At 42.2% G+C, this 19,801-nt stretch overlaps 1 protein-coding gene across 5 annotated transcripts in view; it reads right to left on the reverse strand.

Annotated features, from left to right (window-relative positions):
- Positions 1–19,801, reverse strand: part of LNX2 (ligand of numb-protein X 2) — a 64,729-nt gene that overhangs the window by 3,166 nt on the left and 41,762 nt on the right. For all 5 annotated transcript variants that reach the window (XM_080376409.1, XM_080376411.1, XM_080376410.1 and 2 more), the window contains 7 exons: positions 16,388–16,626; positions 15,119–15,318; positions 11,122–11,493; positions 9,450–9,596; positions 7,023–7,200; positions 5,052–5,280; positions 3,389–3,547 (listed from right to left, as the gene is read on the reverse strand). In XM_080376409.1, coding sequence (XP_080232535.1) covers positions 3,389–3,547; positions 5,052–5,280; positions 7,023–7,200; positions 9,450–9,596; positions 11,122–11,493; positions 15,119–15,318; positions 16,388–16,626 — 1,524 coding nt within the window. The remainder of the gene's footprint in view (positions 1–3,388; positions 3,548–5,051; positions 5,281–7,022; positions 7,201–9,449; positions 9,597–11,121; positions 11,494–15,118; positions 15,319–16,387; positions 16,627–19,801) is intronic.

Raw genomic sequence — 19,801 nt, forward strand, 5'->3', positions numbered from 1 at the left:
ATTGGAGGCAAAAAGATGCTCTCCTGAGCTCTTCTGGTGTCCTCCACCAGGGCAGAGCAGCAGCAGAAGAGGCAGCATGACCCAACACCAGTCAAATGTGCATTCAAGTCCCTCTCTCCCATCACCCAAACCACAATGCTACAATTCACTGAGTGGGGTCTCACTCACCCAGCCTTTCTGCTGAAGTCATTTCACCTTCTATAAAATCACACTAGACAGATCGTGTAGACAGAAAACTGTCTTAACTATTGAACTGTAAAGTTATTTATTCTTTTCCTCTCTAGCCTAACAAAACATCTAGATAATATAAACAAAACAACAGCTTCAAAAAGACCTGCCCCATGATAACTCATGGTGCAGGTTCTAAGGAGCACACCCTTGTTTATGGCCCATTTTTAAGTCCGTGTTCTCAGTGAGACGGTAGATTCAGACAGAGGGTACTGTATCACAATATTACACAAGAACATCTTTTTCATTCCTTACAAGGGAGTAAGTGTGACCACAACTAGTCTTCCACTCCTCTTAGGAATGATGCTTGAATTTCCATTGGTGGGAAGATGTTCGGCATTGTTTAACATCTTTATTGGCAATGTCGACACTTGGATTGAAGAGGGACCTTGACAGGCTTGAGATGTGGGCTTCTGCAAACTTCAACAAGGCCAGGTGCGAGGTCCTGCACATGGGTCAGGGCGATCCCAATCACCAGTACAGGCTGAGTGGGGAATGGACTGACAGCAGCCCTGAGGAGAGAGGCTTGGGAGTGTTGGTGGACAAGAAGGTCAACATGAGCCGGCAATGCGCACTCACAGCCCAGAAAGCCAACCGTACCCTGGGCTGCATCAGAAGCAGCGTGGCCAGCAGGTCGAGTGAGGGGATTCTCCCCCACTGCTCCGCTCTCATGAGACCCAGCTGGAGCGCTGTGTTCAGCTCTGGGGCCCCCAACAGAAGACAGGCATGGACCTGTTGGAGTGGCTCCAGAGCAGGGCCACAAAGATGCTCAGAGGGCTGGAGCAGCTCTCCTGTGAAGACAGGCTGAGAGAGTTTAGGTTGTTCAGCCTGGAGGAGAGAAGGCTCTGGGGACACTTTAGAGCAGCCTTCCAGCACCTAACAGGGCCTACAGAGAAGCTGGAGAGGGACTTTTTACAAGGGCATGTAGTGACAGGACACGGGGGAATGGCTTTAAACTGAAAGAGGGCAGATTTAGATTAGGTATGAGGAAGAATTTTTTTATTGTGATGGTGGTGAGGCCCTGGCACAGGTTGCCCAGAGCAGCTGTGGCTGCCCCATCCCTGGCAGTGCTCAAGGCCAGGCTGGATGGGGCTGTGAGCAGCCTGGTCTGGTGGGAGGTGTCCCTGCCCGTGGCAGGGGGTGGGACTAGGTGATCTTTAGGTTCCCTTCCAACCCAGACCATTCTATGATTCTAGACATTAAGTCCCCAGTCTGAAATTATTTACTTTGTGTTGAACTGGGATCTTTCATTTAATCCAAACTGTTCCATAGTTAGTAAAAAAGATGTTATTTTGTGTTTGGCCAAGCTATTTTTTAATTTATTTGTTTAGTCATTTGTCCTGGTTTCAGCTGAGATAGAGTTAATTTTCTTCTTGGTGGCTACTGCAGGGTTGTGTTTTGGATTTAATGTGGGAACAGTGTGGTCAGGGACTTTTTAGTTTCTCAGGCCTTGCTGTCGGGAGGGCTGGAGGGGCGCAGGAAACTGGAAGGGGACACAGACAGGACAGGTGACCCGAATTAGCCAAAGGGGTATTCCATGCTATGGGACGTCATGCTTGGTATATAAACTGGGGAGGTTGGCCAGGGCTTTTGATCATTGCTCAGGGACTGGCTGGGCGTCGGTCAGCGGGTGGTGAGCAGTTGTACTGTGCATCACTGGTTTTCTTCCCTCCTTTACCTTTGGATTTCATTCCTCTCCACTTCTCCCTCCTTTTCCTTATAACTGTGATTATCATTATTATTAATGTTCTTTTGGTTTTATCTCAATTTTTAAACTGTTCTTATCTCAACCCTCGAGTTTTGCATTTCTTTCCAATTCTCCTCCCCAGCCCCCTGTGTGAGGGGGGAGTGAGCGAGCAGCTCAGTGGCACTTAATTACCGGCTGGGGTTAAACCATGACATCATTGAACTGAAAAATAAATTACCGTCAAGGCTCTAGGCATAAGTACATTTTTTTCTTAAGTTACTTTGTAAGTAAATCTACATGTAAAAATCACGCCATAAAACTTCAAGTTGCATATTCTTTACTGCCACCTTCACAAAAAGTCAGTTTATGAACAAGAGAACCTTTAATACGAATTGTAAGTCCTAGTTCTGAACTAATCCTACACAAGGCTAAGATGCATATGGATGCTAGACCTGGGGGTTGCATCCAAACATAACGTGTAAGTAAAATCATATCATCTTTAAGGTCAGAAGGGACCTCAGGAGGTTTATAGTCCCACCATCCGTTCAAAGCAAGGTCAGCTGTGAGAACTGATCAGGTCTCTTAGGGCTTTATCCAGCTGGGTCTCAGCAACTTCCAAGGGCAGAGACCACGCAACTCATGCCACTGCCTGACCATCGTCATGGGGAAATAATTTCTGTTTATAACCAGTCTCAACCTCTTTTGTTCAGCTTGTGCCTACTGTCTCTTGTCCTCTTGCCCTGCACCACTGTGAAAAGCCCAGGCTGTGTCTCCGTGATAATCTCCTCGTAGGTACTGGAAGGGGCTGTTAGCTGTCCCTGAAGCCCTCTCCTTGCGGTGCAAGCACTCCAGCTCCCACCATCTCAGGGGCCTCTGCTGAACTTGCCTCATTTTATCAGTGTCTTTCACACCAACTAATGACTCTCAGGGCACTGGGGTTCCTTAACAGTCTTCTCAGAGATCTTTTTCATCTGCTTTCTTGCCCTTCTGTTAAAGCAGCAGCACCCATCCTCAGTACCAGAGTTTCCAGCAGGGGCTTCAGAAGGCTATATGAAAGGATAAAGCATTTTTCCCCACTTTACAGAATTAAGTTCTAATTTTTTAGCTGTTATCTAGGAAGACAAAAACGTTACAAACCAGCTAGCTCTGCACATAGACATTGCGAAATGTCTCTTGGCCTAATGGAGAGTTCAACAGAGAGATGGAGACAGCAGGTGACGTCAGCACTGCAGATGGGGAGAAGCACAGGAGATGGCAGAGGTGCCAGCACAAGCACCAGCTCTGACAGACACCCTTTCCCCAGCAGAAACACCTCGCACTTCCCTGCATCACACTCATCAGGCAGGCAAAGCACTGCTGGGTTACGTGATCCCCCCAGCACAAAATGCTACAGTGTATTTCCTTCAGCAACTATTTGCACCAGCACACAACTATATAAAATTGTTTATTATTATTACTAGTATTTTAGCTTACTTTAATCTTCCATCGAAGTACGCAGGAGTTCCAAGAACAATCGTTTTAATGAAGAAAGGCTGGTTTGTGTGGTTCTCCTCATAGCCACCAACGATGCTGAAACCCCAGCTCCCTAAATTGCTCCGCCGCAGTACAACGTCATGGCAGCTATGGAGGCAGCTGTGGAATGGAAGCACAGGATAGCAAGAGAAAAAGCCATGTATACCACAAACAGATATTTTTATAGTAGGCACAGCACCTGCTGTCTCATCATTACCACTGTGCTAAGCGTGGAAGAGACGGGGAGGGACGGCACTTAGACTTCTGTTCCCAGAGTAATTTTGCAATATTCAAACCGATTACCAAAAAACCCTGCAATCTTGAGACAGAAAAGGGTTTTAAAAGATATAATGCAGTGCTAGAATAATTACTTGAACACAGTTAACTCTGTAAACTGACAGTAATAGAATGGCATTTCAGGGATTTCACAGGTGGCAAGAATGTGGGTGGAAAATGGATACCTGATGTGTTCAGTTTGCAAGTCAAAAATGAAGTGCGTTTTACTTCCACCCCCAGTCAGTTTAGGCTTTTTCTACTTTAAGTAAAGACCTAAAAATCCATGCATCATCTTCACTACCTCTGAACTGATGCATCACCAGTAATGAAAATATAAATGATTAACCATTTTATTACACAGAATGTAAGTAATTCAGATCACACTTCACTAACTGTACTGGTAGATGTTATGTCCCCCAGGGAAAATTAATTCTTGCCAATGCAGTTGGCAATGACTGTAATAAAAAAAAACCCCACACAACATAGAAATCAACTTCTGGGTAAAAAAGATGCCAAGCTCTTTACTGATGTACAATACTCATTTAAGAAACAGCAGCACAATGCATAGCATAACTTTAGGAGCCATGCATGGGCATCTGTAGTATATATGCAATAAACCACTGCTGAAGCATGGAAAGGAAGTACATTTACCAAAACTGGAAGCTGTTTATTGAGATTAGGTAACTCTTTAATACCTGAATGGAAGAGAAAGTAATTGATAGTAAAATTCAGAAAATATGTGAAATCTTTGGAGGGCCAATGCATGGTTCTGTTATCTTCAGCTGCATTCTGCTACCAATATGCCCGGTTCTTGTTGTGGCTTTATGCTTAAACTATAGACCTGAGCCTGGTAACTCTACCAGAGGGAGAGGAATTAACCTGTACGCCCTGACTGAAGTTAACAACACCATTCGCTGTAGCAGGAGCTTGTCTTGACAGTAAGCAATGCCAAAATGGCCTCATAGCTGTAATCACAAGAGAGTGAAAAACAGAAGAGTAAAAATGAAACAACTGATGTTCAGCACACTGCAGATTAGTCAAGAGGAGGGAGCCTGCTGCAAATCTTCAAGATTTTTTTGTGCTTGGCAGAGATGGTAATGGGTTCTTGGGAAAAAAACCAAACCCAACCAAACAGAACAACATAAGGATTTGTAACTACAGGTTCATACATGTGCAGGAGACCCATGCCAAGAGTCCTGTCAGAACCTACCAATCCAATACAGCGGAGATAGGCAGGCAGGCAGAAATAAGGGCAGATGTGCTGCAACTAATAAGGTCTCTGCTTTTGTATCTCTCTTGGACTTAGCTTGAAACAGGCAACTAATTATTTTATCGATTAATTCCGTACCTTGGAAGTCCCAACCACATGACCCACGATGGTGACCAGCTGGCATCGTACTCATTTTCACTGATGGTACTCAATTGTTCTTCATTAGCCTGGGGCTGTTCTTCTACCTGGACTTCCAGGGCTTTCAGGGCAACTACAGAAGAGGCAGCACTAGCTTTCAGCATGGCCACCGCCTCGCTGTGACTTAGGTTAGTCAAATCAATGCCGTTGATGTTCAGCAGCACATCACCTGTTCAAAGGTACAAGTGAGAACACATCGGTCTGTCAATCGTTCCTACCGAAAGCACCTCCTGCACCAAGGTTTCATTTAATCCTGTATTTTTTGGAGCTGAGACAGTCTGAACTAACAGCCTGGGAACGTAATAGCTCCAAAGGCTTACACTGTCAGTTTGAAACATTAATGTATTGAACCATTAAGCTGGATCAGTATAATTTATTTCCACATAATGCATCAAATACTGTAGGTTCTACAGTATATCACCCTCAAAATTCGAGACGGAAATTACCTAAGCACCTCACCATCTCAGCTGCAACTGCTGCTGCAGAAGACACTACATAACTGCTTCCAGTGGTGGATTTTAGATCCACACTAACTTTAAAAGGGAAGGAAGAATGATGGAAGGAACAATACAGGCACCACAAAGTAACCAACTCTTGTAGATAAGTGAGGCTCCACGGAGTGTTTTAGGTCTTCTGCTTTTTCTAACTTGTTGCTCAGGAGAACAAAATGGAATTAAAAAATTACTGGAAAGATTGGTAGAAAAACCAGTCCATTAAAAGAAAGACTGAGCATCTCTACAAAGATATTCTGGAAAAAGTCAAAGCCACTAAAAGACTTGCCACAATTATATTTCAGAGTATTTTTAAGAGGTCTCAGAATGAAAACAAGAATGTTATTTACTGCCCAAGCAGTGACAGTTTCCTCTTCACACAGTGTCTCACTCACCAATGAAAGCCAGAAAAAACAAAGCATTTGGAACAAGACTAATATATTAAAAACTTTTTTCCTCCCAGAGAAAGCTGAAGTTGAGGTGCAGCCTCACTTGAAATCACTTCAGTTGCTGCTGTGGCCACGTTAAAGTTACACAATGAAAAAGCAATTGCGATTCCTCTAGCGAGCGTGTTTTCGTAGTAGTACAGAAAAAGAAAGCATAAGCGTTGGTATGTGGGTGTAAATCTCCCTCTCTTAGAAGCATATAAGGATGCTCCCACACTGTTCTTTTTAAATTTGCAATCTGTGAATTTTCCTAAATTTCGTGCCTAAAACAATCTGTAATTCTGCGTACTCTGAATCGCAGAGATCCCACAGGCAGTCTTTGTTTCACATACGACACAATATATTTAAACCATCAAATGCTTTGCTATTATCAGGCAGGACTGATCACCCACAACCACCTAAGCCTCCTGGTTCCCTTCTGCAAAGCTGAGGAACAAGGATGGGGGCTGTAGCACCCCTGAAGACTGGCAAACCCGAGCTGTCCTAGAGGGTAAGAAAGCATGCAGAGGCCAGGATCAACACTGATGTACCTTTGGGGGTAAACTTAGCACGAGTGAGCCGTGGCCTGTCACCAGACCATCTCTGCTGTTCAGACACTATACTGAGGATTTATACTATTCCTCCAACAGAGATGGGGCTCAGCCCACCAAGTTAAACACAAAAACTGCACTACAGTACAAAGCACCACACCAGACCCTCAGCTCAGGGGATTATCGTCAGCTTTAAAGAATTTAACCAGACATTTCCTGGTCTTATCTGCTTCCCCTGCTATCGTTCTCTAAACATCCCTTCCTAGAAAAGGTAGAAGTGCAATACTAAACAGTGGATTTCCATTATTGAATCGTAAGGAAAAGCATCCATCAGCACTTCCCTATGCCTGTGAAAAGACTTTCTGACACCACCTGACTCCAGAGAACACAGTCATCAAAAAGCAATCAGAGGCCACCCGTGCCACCAGGGAAGCCAAGCCCCACCTCGTTTAATCCTGCCGTCTCTTGCCAAACACCCATGAGGCTGTACACTTGTCACGAAGATGGGCAGTTCGCCACTTTTGCTGCCTCTGCCTCCTGCCACTGTCATTCCCAGAGATTCATGTGGCTCTTTTTTCACAGTAATGTGCTTTTCTTGGCATGTAACACACTGGGAGAGATCCTGTTTGACAAGGATAAATAACATTGTTAAAAAAACCCAACCAAACAAAAAACCAAAACCCAAGCGCACACAATTAAATACACCCCAAAGCTATACTTTGGCACTTTAACAGAATGGTATAAAAGGACTAAGTAGTGGAAATCGGCTTTGGCTGGATTTCTTCCAGGTCAGAAGAAAAAAACCAAAAAAAGCCACTCATGTAGATTCTTAAATAGAGACAGAAAGTTTATAAAGGCCCATCTTGAAAACCTCACTCCAGTTTTTCTTAGCATCCTACACTGGAATGGGCTAAATTTTAGGGCTACACTACAAAACCGTATGGTCAAAAGACTGGACACAAATGAAAAAAGATATCTTTTGATGTTTTGGTGAACACCAGCATTATCTCATTTGTCAGTAGAGTATGGCCCAGAACTACAAAGAAGTTCCTAAGAAATGAAAAACGTGTTTTCATGATGACAAAGGAAGACCATTTCAAGCCCATATACATCATGTTGTCTTTAGCAGCTGGTATGTAGAATCTCCCAGAGCACAAAGTAATTAAGGCCAATCAAAGTATTGGCTAGTAATGGGTGCCTTGTACAGACTCCCTAATGATGACAACAAAGACCCAAACTTGAAGCGAGAAGAGATCCTATATTTCATTTTCTAACACCTGAATTATAAAGTTTGGCCTGTACCAGTTTCACTCCATCAAAAGGATCTAAATGTGAATCAAAGTACATTTTATTTGCTGAAGCCTTTCCTCTTCAGGATATTTAATGATACATTCAAACCACTGCACACGCAACTGTAGTAGCACCTTAAATTTATCAGAATACTTGCAAGGAATCCAAAATAACAGAAGAAATAACCTGGGAGATTCTTCCAACTACAAATACTTATTTATTCTCCTGCCTTCTCTTGGAAAATGGCAACACTGCTTTCTGCGACTTCCAGTGCCCCACACTCCTCTGACTGATTGCTGCTTGCGTATACATGTTAATCACGTACGTAGCTGTAAATAAACATATCACAGCTTATAAAGACAGCTCCTTCTTAAGTCTTCAGGCTTTAGGACTAACTGGCTGGTGCCATGCAATTATATAAACATCTTTTAAGCCACAAGACTTCTAAGCCAACTGTAGGTTAATGAGAGAGAGGCAAAGATAAATAGTATGACACATGGGAAATCTCCACTTGTGGTTATGTGGGACTTCCCACTTTGGAAGAGCCCACGGATAGTATTGATACGTGAGAGAAATCAGCTCAGCCAATGCATCAACTTTGGAACTGCAATATGGACACAACCCATGCTGGCAGATGGAAAAATCAGTTCAAGTTCTCTGATACAGATGAGCTCTAATCATTGTGTTGATAATGGCCTAATATTGTGCCAAGTACAAATGGCCAATAACTGTATTCAGAAGCCTCACCTCTGTCCCTCAGGAGGAAAACAAGCTTCCCAGAGCCTCACTTGTTCTTCTCTGAAATTACACAAACTTCTAAAAGGAAACACTATCAACATGTAAATCCTCCCAACAGAAGTATGATGTTAAACAGTGATGCCAACAGAGTGGAGGAGGAAAGGTGGCTTGGTTGACATGGTCAACATGACAATTATTTCACAAAATTAACTTCTCAACAGTGAGAACTCGTATTTTTCTAACTACAAGAACACCTCAGGCACAAGCTTTACTTCTGCAGGTCTTTCAAGTAATTTCCCACGAGCTTCATGAAAACCTCTTCACTGTGCCTTCCTCTCTCTGCTTGATCATGCAGAACTCAGCAGTCTTGCGGTCAGCACTGGTGGCTCACGGAGGAGATGACACATCCCTCCGACGTGCATTTTATATACTGGATGGTGCGCACCACACTTTATGGACTTGCTGGTTGCAGCCAGCACAGAGGCAACAAAAAAATAATGATCTTGAATGACAGCTCTCCCATGCAGCAGTAATACATGAGCTACCGTCTTAAGACAAGGTCTAACAACTTACAGCCATATGAGCTCACAGCACTTGCTTCTTTCACTACAGTCAGCAAATAAAAAAAACAAACCTGTTGCATATCTTTTGTTACCACTGTAGACATGATGCAGGACTTGAGCACTTGGAAGTTGTCATGGGGGTTTTTTTGGTTGTTTTTTTTTTTTTTTAAGTAGGTAAAAAACAAGGTATAACCCTTTCTTCCAGTCTTGCCTTGCTACACACTTAGACCGTCACATGAGTAAAATGGTATTGATACCTCTTAGAAGGAGAAACACCAACCTTATGTGAGTTTGGTCTGCTGTGAAACAGCTGGTGGGACTGGTGTTGGTGTGGGTTGCTGTTGTGAGTCCCAGTGTCTCGGATAATATTGACTGTCTGTGACTTCAGGGGTCTAGAGATGATCAAATTCACTCTCTCCCCACTAGCCTGTTGAATATATAAAACAAAGTAATGAAGTTGGTAGAATATTGACTATTAGCAGAGAAGGAGGAAAACTGATGATGAAATATGAAATAACACAATAGCAGAACTTGTTTTCCAGTTCCTGAGTGTGCCACAAACCGCTTAGACTGTGCAGTCCCTTACTTGCTTTTGCTGCAATTCTCCTCAGAATGGAGGGGATATTAACACTCCTCCTTCGCCTCTGATGTTAGATTTACATCAGCTGGAAATCCTTTGCCAAAAGTACTATTTCTCACTTTGTGTTATCAAGCTTCAAACATTAAAAATCACCCAATTCCATCTGCAGTCTCTGCAAACTTCTGCAACATGTAGCAATAAAAGAAAGAAATGCCCACATCATGGCTCCAGGGTCTGCAGATCTTGATCAAAAGCTCTGAGCACCTCTGGTACTTTCCAAGGAGACTTCCAAGAAAGAATGTTATATATGAGCAGACCATCAAATTATGGATTTTGGGGAGTATCGTAAGACTTAGTTACCAGATGTTAAATAGAACATCAACTCTTTCTACCACCACAAAACCACACCTCAGTAGATACAAGTTACCCAGTGTAAAATTCTGACCACTTCGCTGTATCCAAAAACTGGGAAACTACAATTCCCGAGATTGTTGTTATTTTCTTTTAACTGCAAGGGAAGCTCTTGAAATGATTCCTGAAACAAATATTTACTACTCATTTGCATCAGAGTTCTCTCTGTGGTGCTGAGTTAAGCAAAGATGACTGCACTAGACTGCAAGAACCTACTACTGGCCTGTTCCAGCTTTCCTAAACCCAGCCATTTTCACCAACATCCCATCAGCAAGAAGCAGCAATGTGCTACAGCTGTTTCCTTACAGACTGGGAGAAAGACATGGAGTAAAGGTTTTCCTGTGGGAACAGGGAAGGGTCATGCATCACACTGCATCAAGCTCCGGGTAATATTTGTGTCCAGAGCACAGCCAGACATTGGGAGCAGCCCTTTCTTCAACACTCAGAAAACAAGTTTTACTGTGCAGGACTCATGGAATACCTATTTTTTTCCCTTCCCAGCTCCTACCTATTGCTTATACAAAGTCTGACAAAGCACTTTGCTGTTTTAACCCCACTCAAACACCGGCAGATCAATACAAAACAAAGCCCACTTTCATAGAGCTTACTGAAAGATTACAACTATTGTACATACATAAATATAATAATAATCCTTTCTTTTTTTTCCGAGCAATAGGCTACATGGTACTGTCCTTGCTCACATGAGCAGTCTTCTAACGTTCAGGCTGTAGGCCAGGGAAGACTTAATGCACTTTTCACTTCTGAGGAGGTGAAGTTCACCTGCTAGGTGTCAAAGCACACCCTGTTTTGCACTCGTATTTCCAGAACATAAATCACAGCAATTGCATCGCTGCAGGCTTTTAAGCAGTACACAAGCTCTTCTGTCTGGGACAGACTCTACCCCAGGTTTTGCAAAAGAAATAAAGCTGAACTAAGAACTCAGGTAGGGAATGCAAATTACCTGTATAACCTGAGCAGCAAGCTCAGGTGTCCCATGCTTCAAGTCATGTCCATTAATTGCAAGTACGCGGTCATTGCTGCAGAGCCTGCCATCTTGAGCAGCCAACCCCCCTTCTAAAAGGTCAAGAATAAAAACTCCTGGCTCATCTGTTCTGCGTACAAGTTTAATGCCAAGCTGCTCACTGGAGTCACGTTTATGCAGTGTCACTTGAAAGCTGTCTTCCCGCAAGGAGCTGGTGGTGTCCGTGTGGTTGTGTGTGCGGCTGCCGAACCGCCTCTCCCTCAGCACGGTGAGGTGCAGCACCGAGCAAGGCTGGGAAAGCACAGCTCGAGCGTGGTTGTGAGACACGTTGCTTATGTCAAAGCTATTGACCTGCAAAACACCACCAACAACAAAAATGAGAACAATATTTTCAAGTATTTAATTGTTCCTGGTTACGGAAATAAAGTCCCTTCCAAACTAAATTCAGACCTCACTTTCAAACCAGACTTGGAGCAACATATATATCTGACCCTACCAGGCTTCCTCTCTCACCCTTCGATACTCTCCTGCCAAGCCACTTTGTCTGCTCAATATACAAACCTATTTCTAAGTTGGGAAAGACCCTTAAGATCATCGAGTGCAACCATTAACCTAACACTGCCAAGTCCACCACTAAACCACGTCCCCAGGCACCACATCTACATGTCTTTTCAATCACCTCCGGGATGGTGACTCAACCACTTCCCTGGGCAGCCTGGTCCACTGCTTGATAAGCCTTTTGGTGAAGAATTTTTTTCCCAATCTCCAATCTAAACCTTCCCTGGCACAACTTGAGGCCTTTTCCCACAAAGGTGAAAACATCTCTCTAACAGTGAGCATCCTCTGTCATCATAGCCCAGGGCTTTTGTTCTCCTAGTCTCCTACACTTGTCTTCCTTAGACCTTTACATTTTTCGTTCTCCAGGACAAGAACTTTGCATGTGCTTTCGGTGTCAAGCCCAGCATCACTTAAAACTATAAAAAAAGTTATAAAAATAATACATCCAAATCTCTGAAGAAAGCTTACGTATAACAACAACACGCAGTACTTCCACGATGTGGAAAATTAAAAAAACCCTTGAAATCCAGAATAATGAAACTGTTCATTAAGACAGTAGAAAAAGGTTGTTGTACTAGTTCTCAATTCTTAGCATGAACTTAGAAGATTTTCCACCAATTTCAACTAGGTCAGAGTTTCAGACTTATAACCTGTATTACTCAAAAGATCAGTTGTAAATGAAAACCAGATTAAACTTTCTCTCCATATAAACAAGAATTGTGTTTGTTGTGTGGCCCACTGATAAAAAGATCAGTCATCTTCAGTCACTCCTTACACTATAAAGTTAGGATAAAAGTTGACAGTGCAATGAGATTTAGCAGAAAACATGATCACCACAAAAACCAGCACAAAAGCTGTATTTGCCTTGTTTGTAAGAAGGGGTTCAAATTTAACACTAAAACATCATCCTTAGCACGTACTATTGTGCCCGGATGGAGGAACCCCTGCTCCATAATTTCAGCAGACAGAAACTAACACAAAATGGACTACACTGACCTGCCTTACCTAAGCGTTTTCAGGCTCCCCATGGCAATCTAAGTAAGTAAAAATACAGACTTGCAGCTTCCCACCATCTAATAGCAATATTAACACTTTAAAAAAAAATAGGAAGAGAAGGACCCAGAAATCTATGTACAGCAGCTGCCCCATTTACATCATATGCATCTGAGTTGAGGGGCTCTGAGAGGCCAGTGCCAAACCCTTTGGCCCTGGTGGTGTTAGCACGGTGAAGGGGTAGCCGTACCCTCTTGAGCCACCACCACCTCCAGCCCGATGCCCAGCATAAAGCCACTGCTCCTGGCAGCACCGCAAGCTCAGACACCAAACCACAATCGTGTCCTGGTCTGCTGCTGCTCAGAGACAGGCTGTAACCTTGAGCAGAGGGAAAAACAGGCATAGCTAGGAGAAATAACATTTAGAGCTGCCACCCGCAAAACCCACTAGGGCTCATCCGTCAGAGCCCTTAAATTAAATCTAGTTTTATTTTTAGCTGTCGCTAGCTAAGTAAATACATAAAATATGGAAGCATTCAAAGGGCACAGAAGAATATATGCAATAAAAAGCAAATCTTCTTTCTGCAAGGCAGTTCACAATTTCAGAATAAACCAGCCTTAGCGTTTCTTAGGGAAAGGGATTCTCATTAGAACATGTTTTACATGAATTACAGTCACAGTCCAGCACATTAAAGGGACAGTTTGTACAGCACTTTGAAAATGTTAGGCACCTATCTATACCTTGCAGACAACATATGCTTTTATGTAGCTGTTACTAAATGCTGTTCCCTCAGATCTTAAAAAGGTAATACTTCTTGTTTGACTGGGCAAGAAATGCTGAGTTTCACCTCGCAGTCCTCCCTGGCTTTCTTTTAGTACTTTAATGCTCATAAAAGCCTTTGAAGACATTTTCAGAAAGAGCCGACCGAAGCGTGCATGCTGAGCTGCATCTAACTCTGCACTTAGCTACAGCTGGCAGAGACTGAGCCATTTTAATATTACAGCTCAGCACCTGCAAAGGTAAATTCAAAGCAATAAAGCTACTGTATCTTCCAAAAAGGTTGGCTTTTACCTCCTGTACCTCTCCCTCAGCATGGCAGAAGGACTCTCATGGATGCTCCCCTAGCATATGACAGCCTCAGTGCCAGCACACTGATAGGGAAGGCTCACTACAGCTTATAAATGCTATTTATAGTCAATTTACTGCCACTTATGGCTTTGGAAACTATAATTGACACCTGCCCAAACAGCAAGAGTTTCCAAAGCTTCACTGGAGCTCAAGCTCCCTATTCTGGCAACGAAGGAGAGCCCCTGAGTATTGAAATAAATTAGGCAGCATCCAACCAGTGTCTGCAACTTCTTGTTAAAAAGGCAACATCCTGGAAACCTCTGGGTTGCTTTCTTGGCCAGGCACTAAGCTAACACTCCAAGAGAAGAAAAAGGCATGTTTCTCAAAAAGGACTTTATTTTTTGAAGTGCAAACTGATTTCATTCCATGGTTAACTACAGTATTTAAGCTACTTCTATTGGCTTGATTTCAAAAAAAGTGAAATTAAAAGGCTGACACTACTTTTGGACTGATCTTAGGTTTAGATCAAAAGCAAACATTGTTACTGAAGTAATTTTGAAATGATGGCAATATATTTATTTCAGGTGGAACGATTAAAACCAGAAAAAAGCTGGCTGACAGTCCTGTGTATGTAGAACTCAGTGCCATTCTTAAGAGTCCTATAAACAGACCCTTCCCCTAATATAAAATTAAAAATCCAAAATTAGTAGAATTTGACCTTTTTACACTGCCTGTGTGTGAACACTTAAAACTGTAACAAAATTATGCACTTAATCATAACCAACTTAAAGTTTAATTTCTGGAAAAATATTTAGAGCACCTTGCTTCGAGTTATGACAGTGAAGAAGAATATCACCCACTCTTTTACACGCACCGAAAGATGCAGGTCAACTGCCTAGGCTACTGGAAGGTAATAGTGACCAGATTAAAATAACAGTTTAGATGAAGTCAGCCTTACAATCCACAACTTGCTTTTTACACAGGACAAATTATGCCAACTTGTTAGCAAGAAGTAACCTTGGGTTCCGTCGGAAAGCATGCATTAAGTTGAAATAAAGCCCAAGTTCTACAGTATTTAAAATCAGAAAAATAAACCCATATTTTAAACGTTGATAAGAGATGCTAAGGAGGGAAAATAATTTCAAGGACTGGTCCAAGCAATAATGTAAAACATGACAGCCAAAAGTGCTAGAACAGGCTGTACTCTGAATATTAATTTGCCTTCCAACTGATAATTGCAAAGCTAACATTTATACAACACAGTCTGACAAGGAAAATCTCCTGTCTCATTTAACAGGTGGTTCTGCAAGAAGTGAATGGAAAACAGGCAGACAGAATATATAATTAGGTTCCATACTTGAAGTATTTGGTCTCCAGCAAGAAGTCTTCCATCTCTGGCAATGATCCCATCTCGATAAACCTCTTGAATGACAATGTTGATCAAAGGCGTTTCATTGCCACCCACTATGCTAATCCCTAATTCGATATAAGGATTGGACCGATGGATTTCAATAGTAGTGATCTCTCCTTCAGGCAAGGTAGGTGGCTGTTGATTTGCTGCCATTTATTTTTAAAAAGACAGATGATTAATATCCTTTATACCTCATTCACTTTCAATAAAGCAAATCACCAAAGGACAATGTAGACAGGCCACAGGACAACAGTTTAACAACAAACTAAATAAGCACAACTGGATTAGTTCCACTACTTGTTGGAACACCTAGCTCGTTAGAAACAACTCTCTAACAACTTAGTAGCATCCATGCTTCCTGAAATGGGATCACTTGGACTGGAAAAGAATATTCTTGAACCCTTTGGATCCTGTCCTTCATAATAAATTTCATATACTTAATTTCCAATTGGGTCACTTGTGATGTCACATTTGGTGATGATGATAAAAATGTGGTTTAGGAGTTACCCTACAGCATATGACTTGGTCATGTCTCTTCATCAGCTGGTCTCACAGCTGCACTAGGAGCTGCTGTTAAGTTACTGGGACAAGAGAAGGAGCCCATTTCTGAAGCAAACATGGAGACAACTAAAGAGGAAAAAGGGGGATGCTGAAGGATGGCAAATACAGAGAAGGAAGGGGACAGGACCACCTTCCTCTGTGGTAAGGCTCAGCACTTCCCCTCTAAAATCCCAGATGCTAGAGGTGTTACTGCTTGTTTGGTGCAGATGGATGCAGGAGTTACTCAGCTGTCTTTTTGCTCAAGCAGGACAGCACTCCGTGTGTGGGAAGGCTGCTGATCCAGGCATGGGGAAAGGGGGAAGAGGGGAAAAGAAATCTCATCTTAGAAAGCAACTTTTGTAATTTTACAGAAATTATACTCTTTCCATTTTGCTGTGAGGCCAGCGCTACTAATAGATTAATATGAACTATTGCACCATGGCATGTTTAATGATGATACAGCAGCATGATATCTGGCACGTGCTCTGAGATATTTCTTTCCTTCCTAATTGTGACCTTATCCCAGCTGCATACTTGCACATAACTGAAACCCACTAGTATTTCTCCAGGAACTGCAAAAGAAAAGAGCAAAAGATGATGCACACTCATGGCTGGTAAGAGACAAGCTCTGACACATTTGATAAAAGAGACTTAAGAAGATAGGTGATGACATACTGTCTGCTACTGTGTTCTCCTCAAACGGTGGATTGTCGATGCTGGGCTCGTCTGTCCATGTGGGAAGGGCAGGCGAGGTGAAGCTCTGTTCGGCTGGCACTACTCCCTGATCTGAATCCGGAGATAAACTGCTAGGTTGCTCCATCCCACCAGAACCACTCTCGCCCTCTGCTTCTGCTTGCAGCTTGCTTGTTTTCCTTCTCTCCAGAGCAACTCTTCGATTAGAAGCCCCAGGACACCTGTGAAGACAACGTTTATACCATGCTTCAAGCCTGCAGCAATGTTTGTAGCACAAAATGCCCAAGTACTCCATCAAATGAAATCAGTCTTCTTCAAAGGCACAGCTTTAAACTAACCATAAAAAATATTAAACACTTTGGATTTTAAGCCCAAAATATGTTTTAGTGGACAGAACCCCAAAACAATACTGCCGCCTTCTCAAAACTACCACATAGCTCTTTGTCCATAAACTAAATGGACTGTAAAACCTTCTGAATGTGGACTTACTCTGTTATTTACATTCCAGTTTCTGGAAGATCATCTTGCTGAGAAGATTAAACAGGACTGGCATAAAATTCCACAGAAGAGAAGCCCAGTTCAAAGACACATTTGGAGACCCACTGAAGCAATATCCTTTTACCTTAGTAAGCCAATAGAAGGAAGCATCATGTTTTCCTGGAGTCATTTGGGGGAGGAGAGATATGAAAATTTACCTATATTGCAGTCTAATTGTTAAAATACTGAAACCAATCATGCTTGTCTAGGAGTTCATATGAAAAGTTAAGCAGAAGTAACAGCTCTGCTCATCACCTCCCCTTGAAACAGTAGAAGGTGTTTCATCCTCCTCCTGTCTCTCCTTTTCTCTTCCTGACTTCACACAAGAGATGCAATTTGTTACTTTCCCTCTTGCAACAATGCTCCATCTGCATTTGGTGCTTTTCACTCTAAACTCATTTCTGTGAGTTCCCGTCATTCTTAATGCAGTAATTTTTTATGCTTATGTTTAAAATCCTACAACAGTTTATTGCAAAAAAAGGGCTGCAATGTTGCAAATTCACAGAACGCCTTCATTTATGGTCTTACATTTATATGTAGATAATTGGATGTGGACATCAATCTTACATCTGTCTGACAGTTTTGCCAGTGTCTGATATGTCACTTCTTACAGTATTTGATGTCCTCCTTCAAGTTCCTGCTTCTGGAGCTGCTGACCACCTAAAGATGCTTGTATTGTAGCAGTGTCAGAAAAAAGGAACCATGTTCTTGAAAGGACTCCCTGTTTTGGAACTTGACAGATTGTGCTAACAAAAGAAGAAATGATTTATTGTTGCAACAGGAGAAGAAATGTGTTAACAGAGTAAAAGACGGCAGAAGTCTAACGGTGTGCTAACTTGTTAAACCAGAATGTTTTGAGAATCACAGCTCTGTTCTGACATTCTGTGAACGGGATTTGGTAATTATATGGTTAGACTGTTTCAGCACGAGGGATTTTGAAGAAATGTTAACAAAGTTATTCAGCTCTGAAGAATGTTGGTAAAGACATCTGTATAGCTTTTGTGACCCTCACCAGTGTTATACATACATAAGGTGATACATATATATGTGTGTGTGTATATATCTTAATCATTATATATATATATAAAAGTAATTATATACATGTTTAGAAGAATAGCATAGGGTAACCCAAATGTGCTGTGAAATATGCATAAATACATAAATTAGAGACAGTTCACATGATGAAATGACACATGTAAGAGATCTTTTCTTGGGGCTTTCCCCAAGGCTAGTCATCTTATTCTTCACAGTTAATAAAATGCAAGCACAAAACATGAAAATTACTTGAAAGATTTTGCTTTGTGAAAAAGTTTATCTGATTGTAATGATGGAACACAACCCTACTGCTTGGTTTTGCCAAGGTACTAGTCACTACACGAAATCACTGGCATAGTGGGACTCATCAGCTAAGACATCTGGCCAGTCTCTGTCTGTTCTGGTGGCCAGAGACAACACAGTTACAGGTGAAACTCGGCAGGAAGTTTTTTATCATTGACCATTTCACAATGTAAAACCTCAAAACAAGAATCCCGAAAGGCCAAGAAACAGAAAAATGCAATCCCTTCCATCAGAATTTCTAAAATACTTTAACTTGATGGGTTAGGCTCACACTCCCTCAAATCTTAGCACTGACAGCTGGAGAAAAAACCACCAATCTCCAATATCACTCACTCCTGCAGCAACATGGCAAAGGGTAAATGCTCTCGCAGAAGAAACCTCTTATCTATTGGGAGCTCTGACAGATGCACTCTCCCACACTGATCTGCAAGAGTTTAGGACAAAGCCACTCCAAGCTGCATGTCCTTGCTGTCCCTGAACTGCTCTGCTATAGGAGTTGTGATTTTTCAGCAAAAAGGTGAATGAATAGCTCAAAACTGACAGTCAGAGGACCATGCTCCCATCCCGCTGAGTTTAGCCAGTACAGTCCAGAATGAGTGGACTAATTCTGCCAACCAGATACTTCCTTAGGTATCTTCTACCAAAACACTGTGCTGTTGACTTTTACTCAGCCAGCTCACAAGGCCTGTGGATCCCAAAGGACCTGGTGTAGATGACAAAGCAGAGCTTGGATATTTTTTTTTTTTTAAACTGTATCAAACCAGGATGGAACAAAAATCATCCCTGGAAGTGCCCTATTTCTGCCAAAGCCTTCCAAACCACAGCGAGGTCCTCCTCCACCCTCCTTCAGAGAGCACATTCCCCCATCCTTACCTGGCAGCTGATGAAAGACGTTGCACAAAATAAAAATAGATGTGAGGTTTATTTTGGCCAATGATATTTAATTATCATTTCAAAGGCTAATATCAAGAAATGTAAACAGCCTTCTGAGCACACCTACTCAGCTCAGTGGAATCCCTTTTGTGCAGCTTTCTACACGGCAAAAAAGGAAAAAACCTAGATTCTTCCCCAAACTAATCAGTAATTGTAACAGACTATGATTTTCAGCCTGGTATAGCGCAGCTACGTTGCCAGGAAAGTAGTTGTCTGGTGGAGACATTAATGCATGGGGTACCAGTTCCTAGGTCTTTAAACACGATATACCACCTACCAAGCAGCAAAACCCAGGACTGGTATTCAAGCACATCTACAAGGAGATTTTTCATTTCCACTTGCAATATAAAAAGATTTTATTGGCAGTAGGAATGTATCATTCACAAACAGCAAAACCATACAGCAGTCGTAACACTTAACAAGTGCCAATAAATCTCTAAAGGTGCACACCTTCACTAATACTGTTTTTGTCAAATATCTGGGATAAAGAGCATTTTGGACCAAATCTTGTAACAAGTTATGTACACAGATGGGCATCTTGGGATCAAAACAAACATTGAAGCTTGTTTTTATAGGTACAGGAATCCA

This window comes from Falco punctatus (assembly GCF_963210335.1).
Source record: "Falco punctatus genome assembly, chromosome: 2".
Taxonomy (NCBI): Eukaryota; Metazoa; Chordata; class Aves; order Falconiformes; family Falconidae; genus Falco; species Falco punctatus.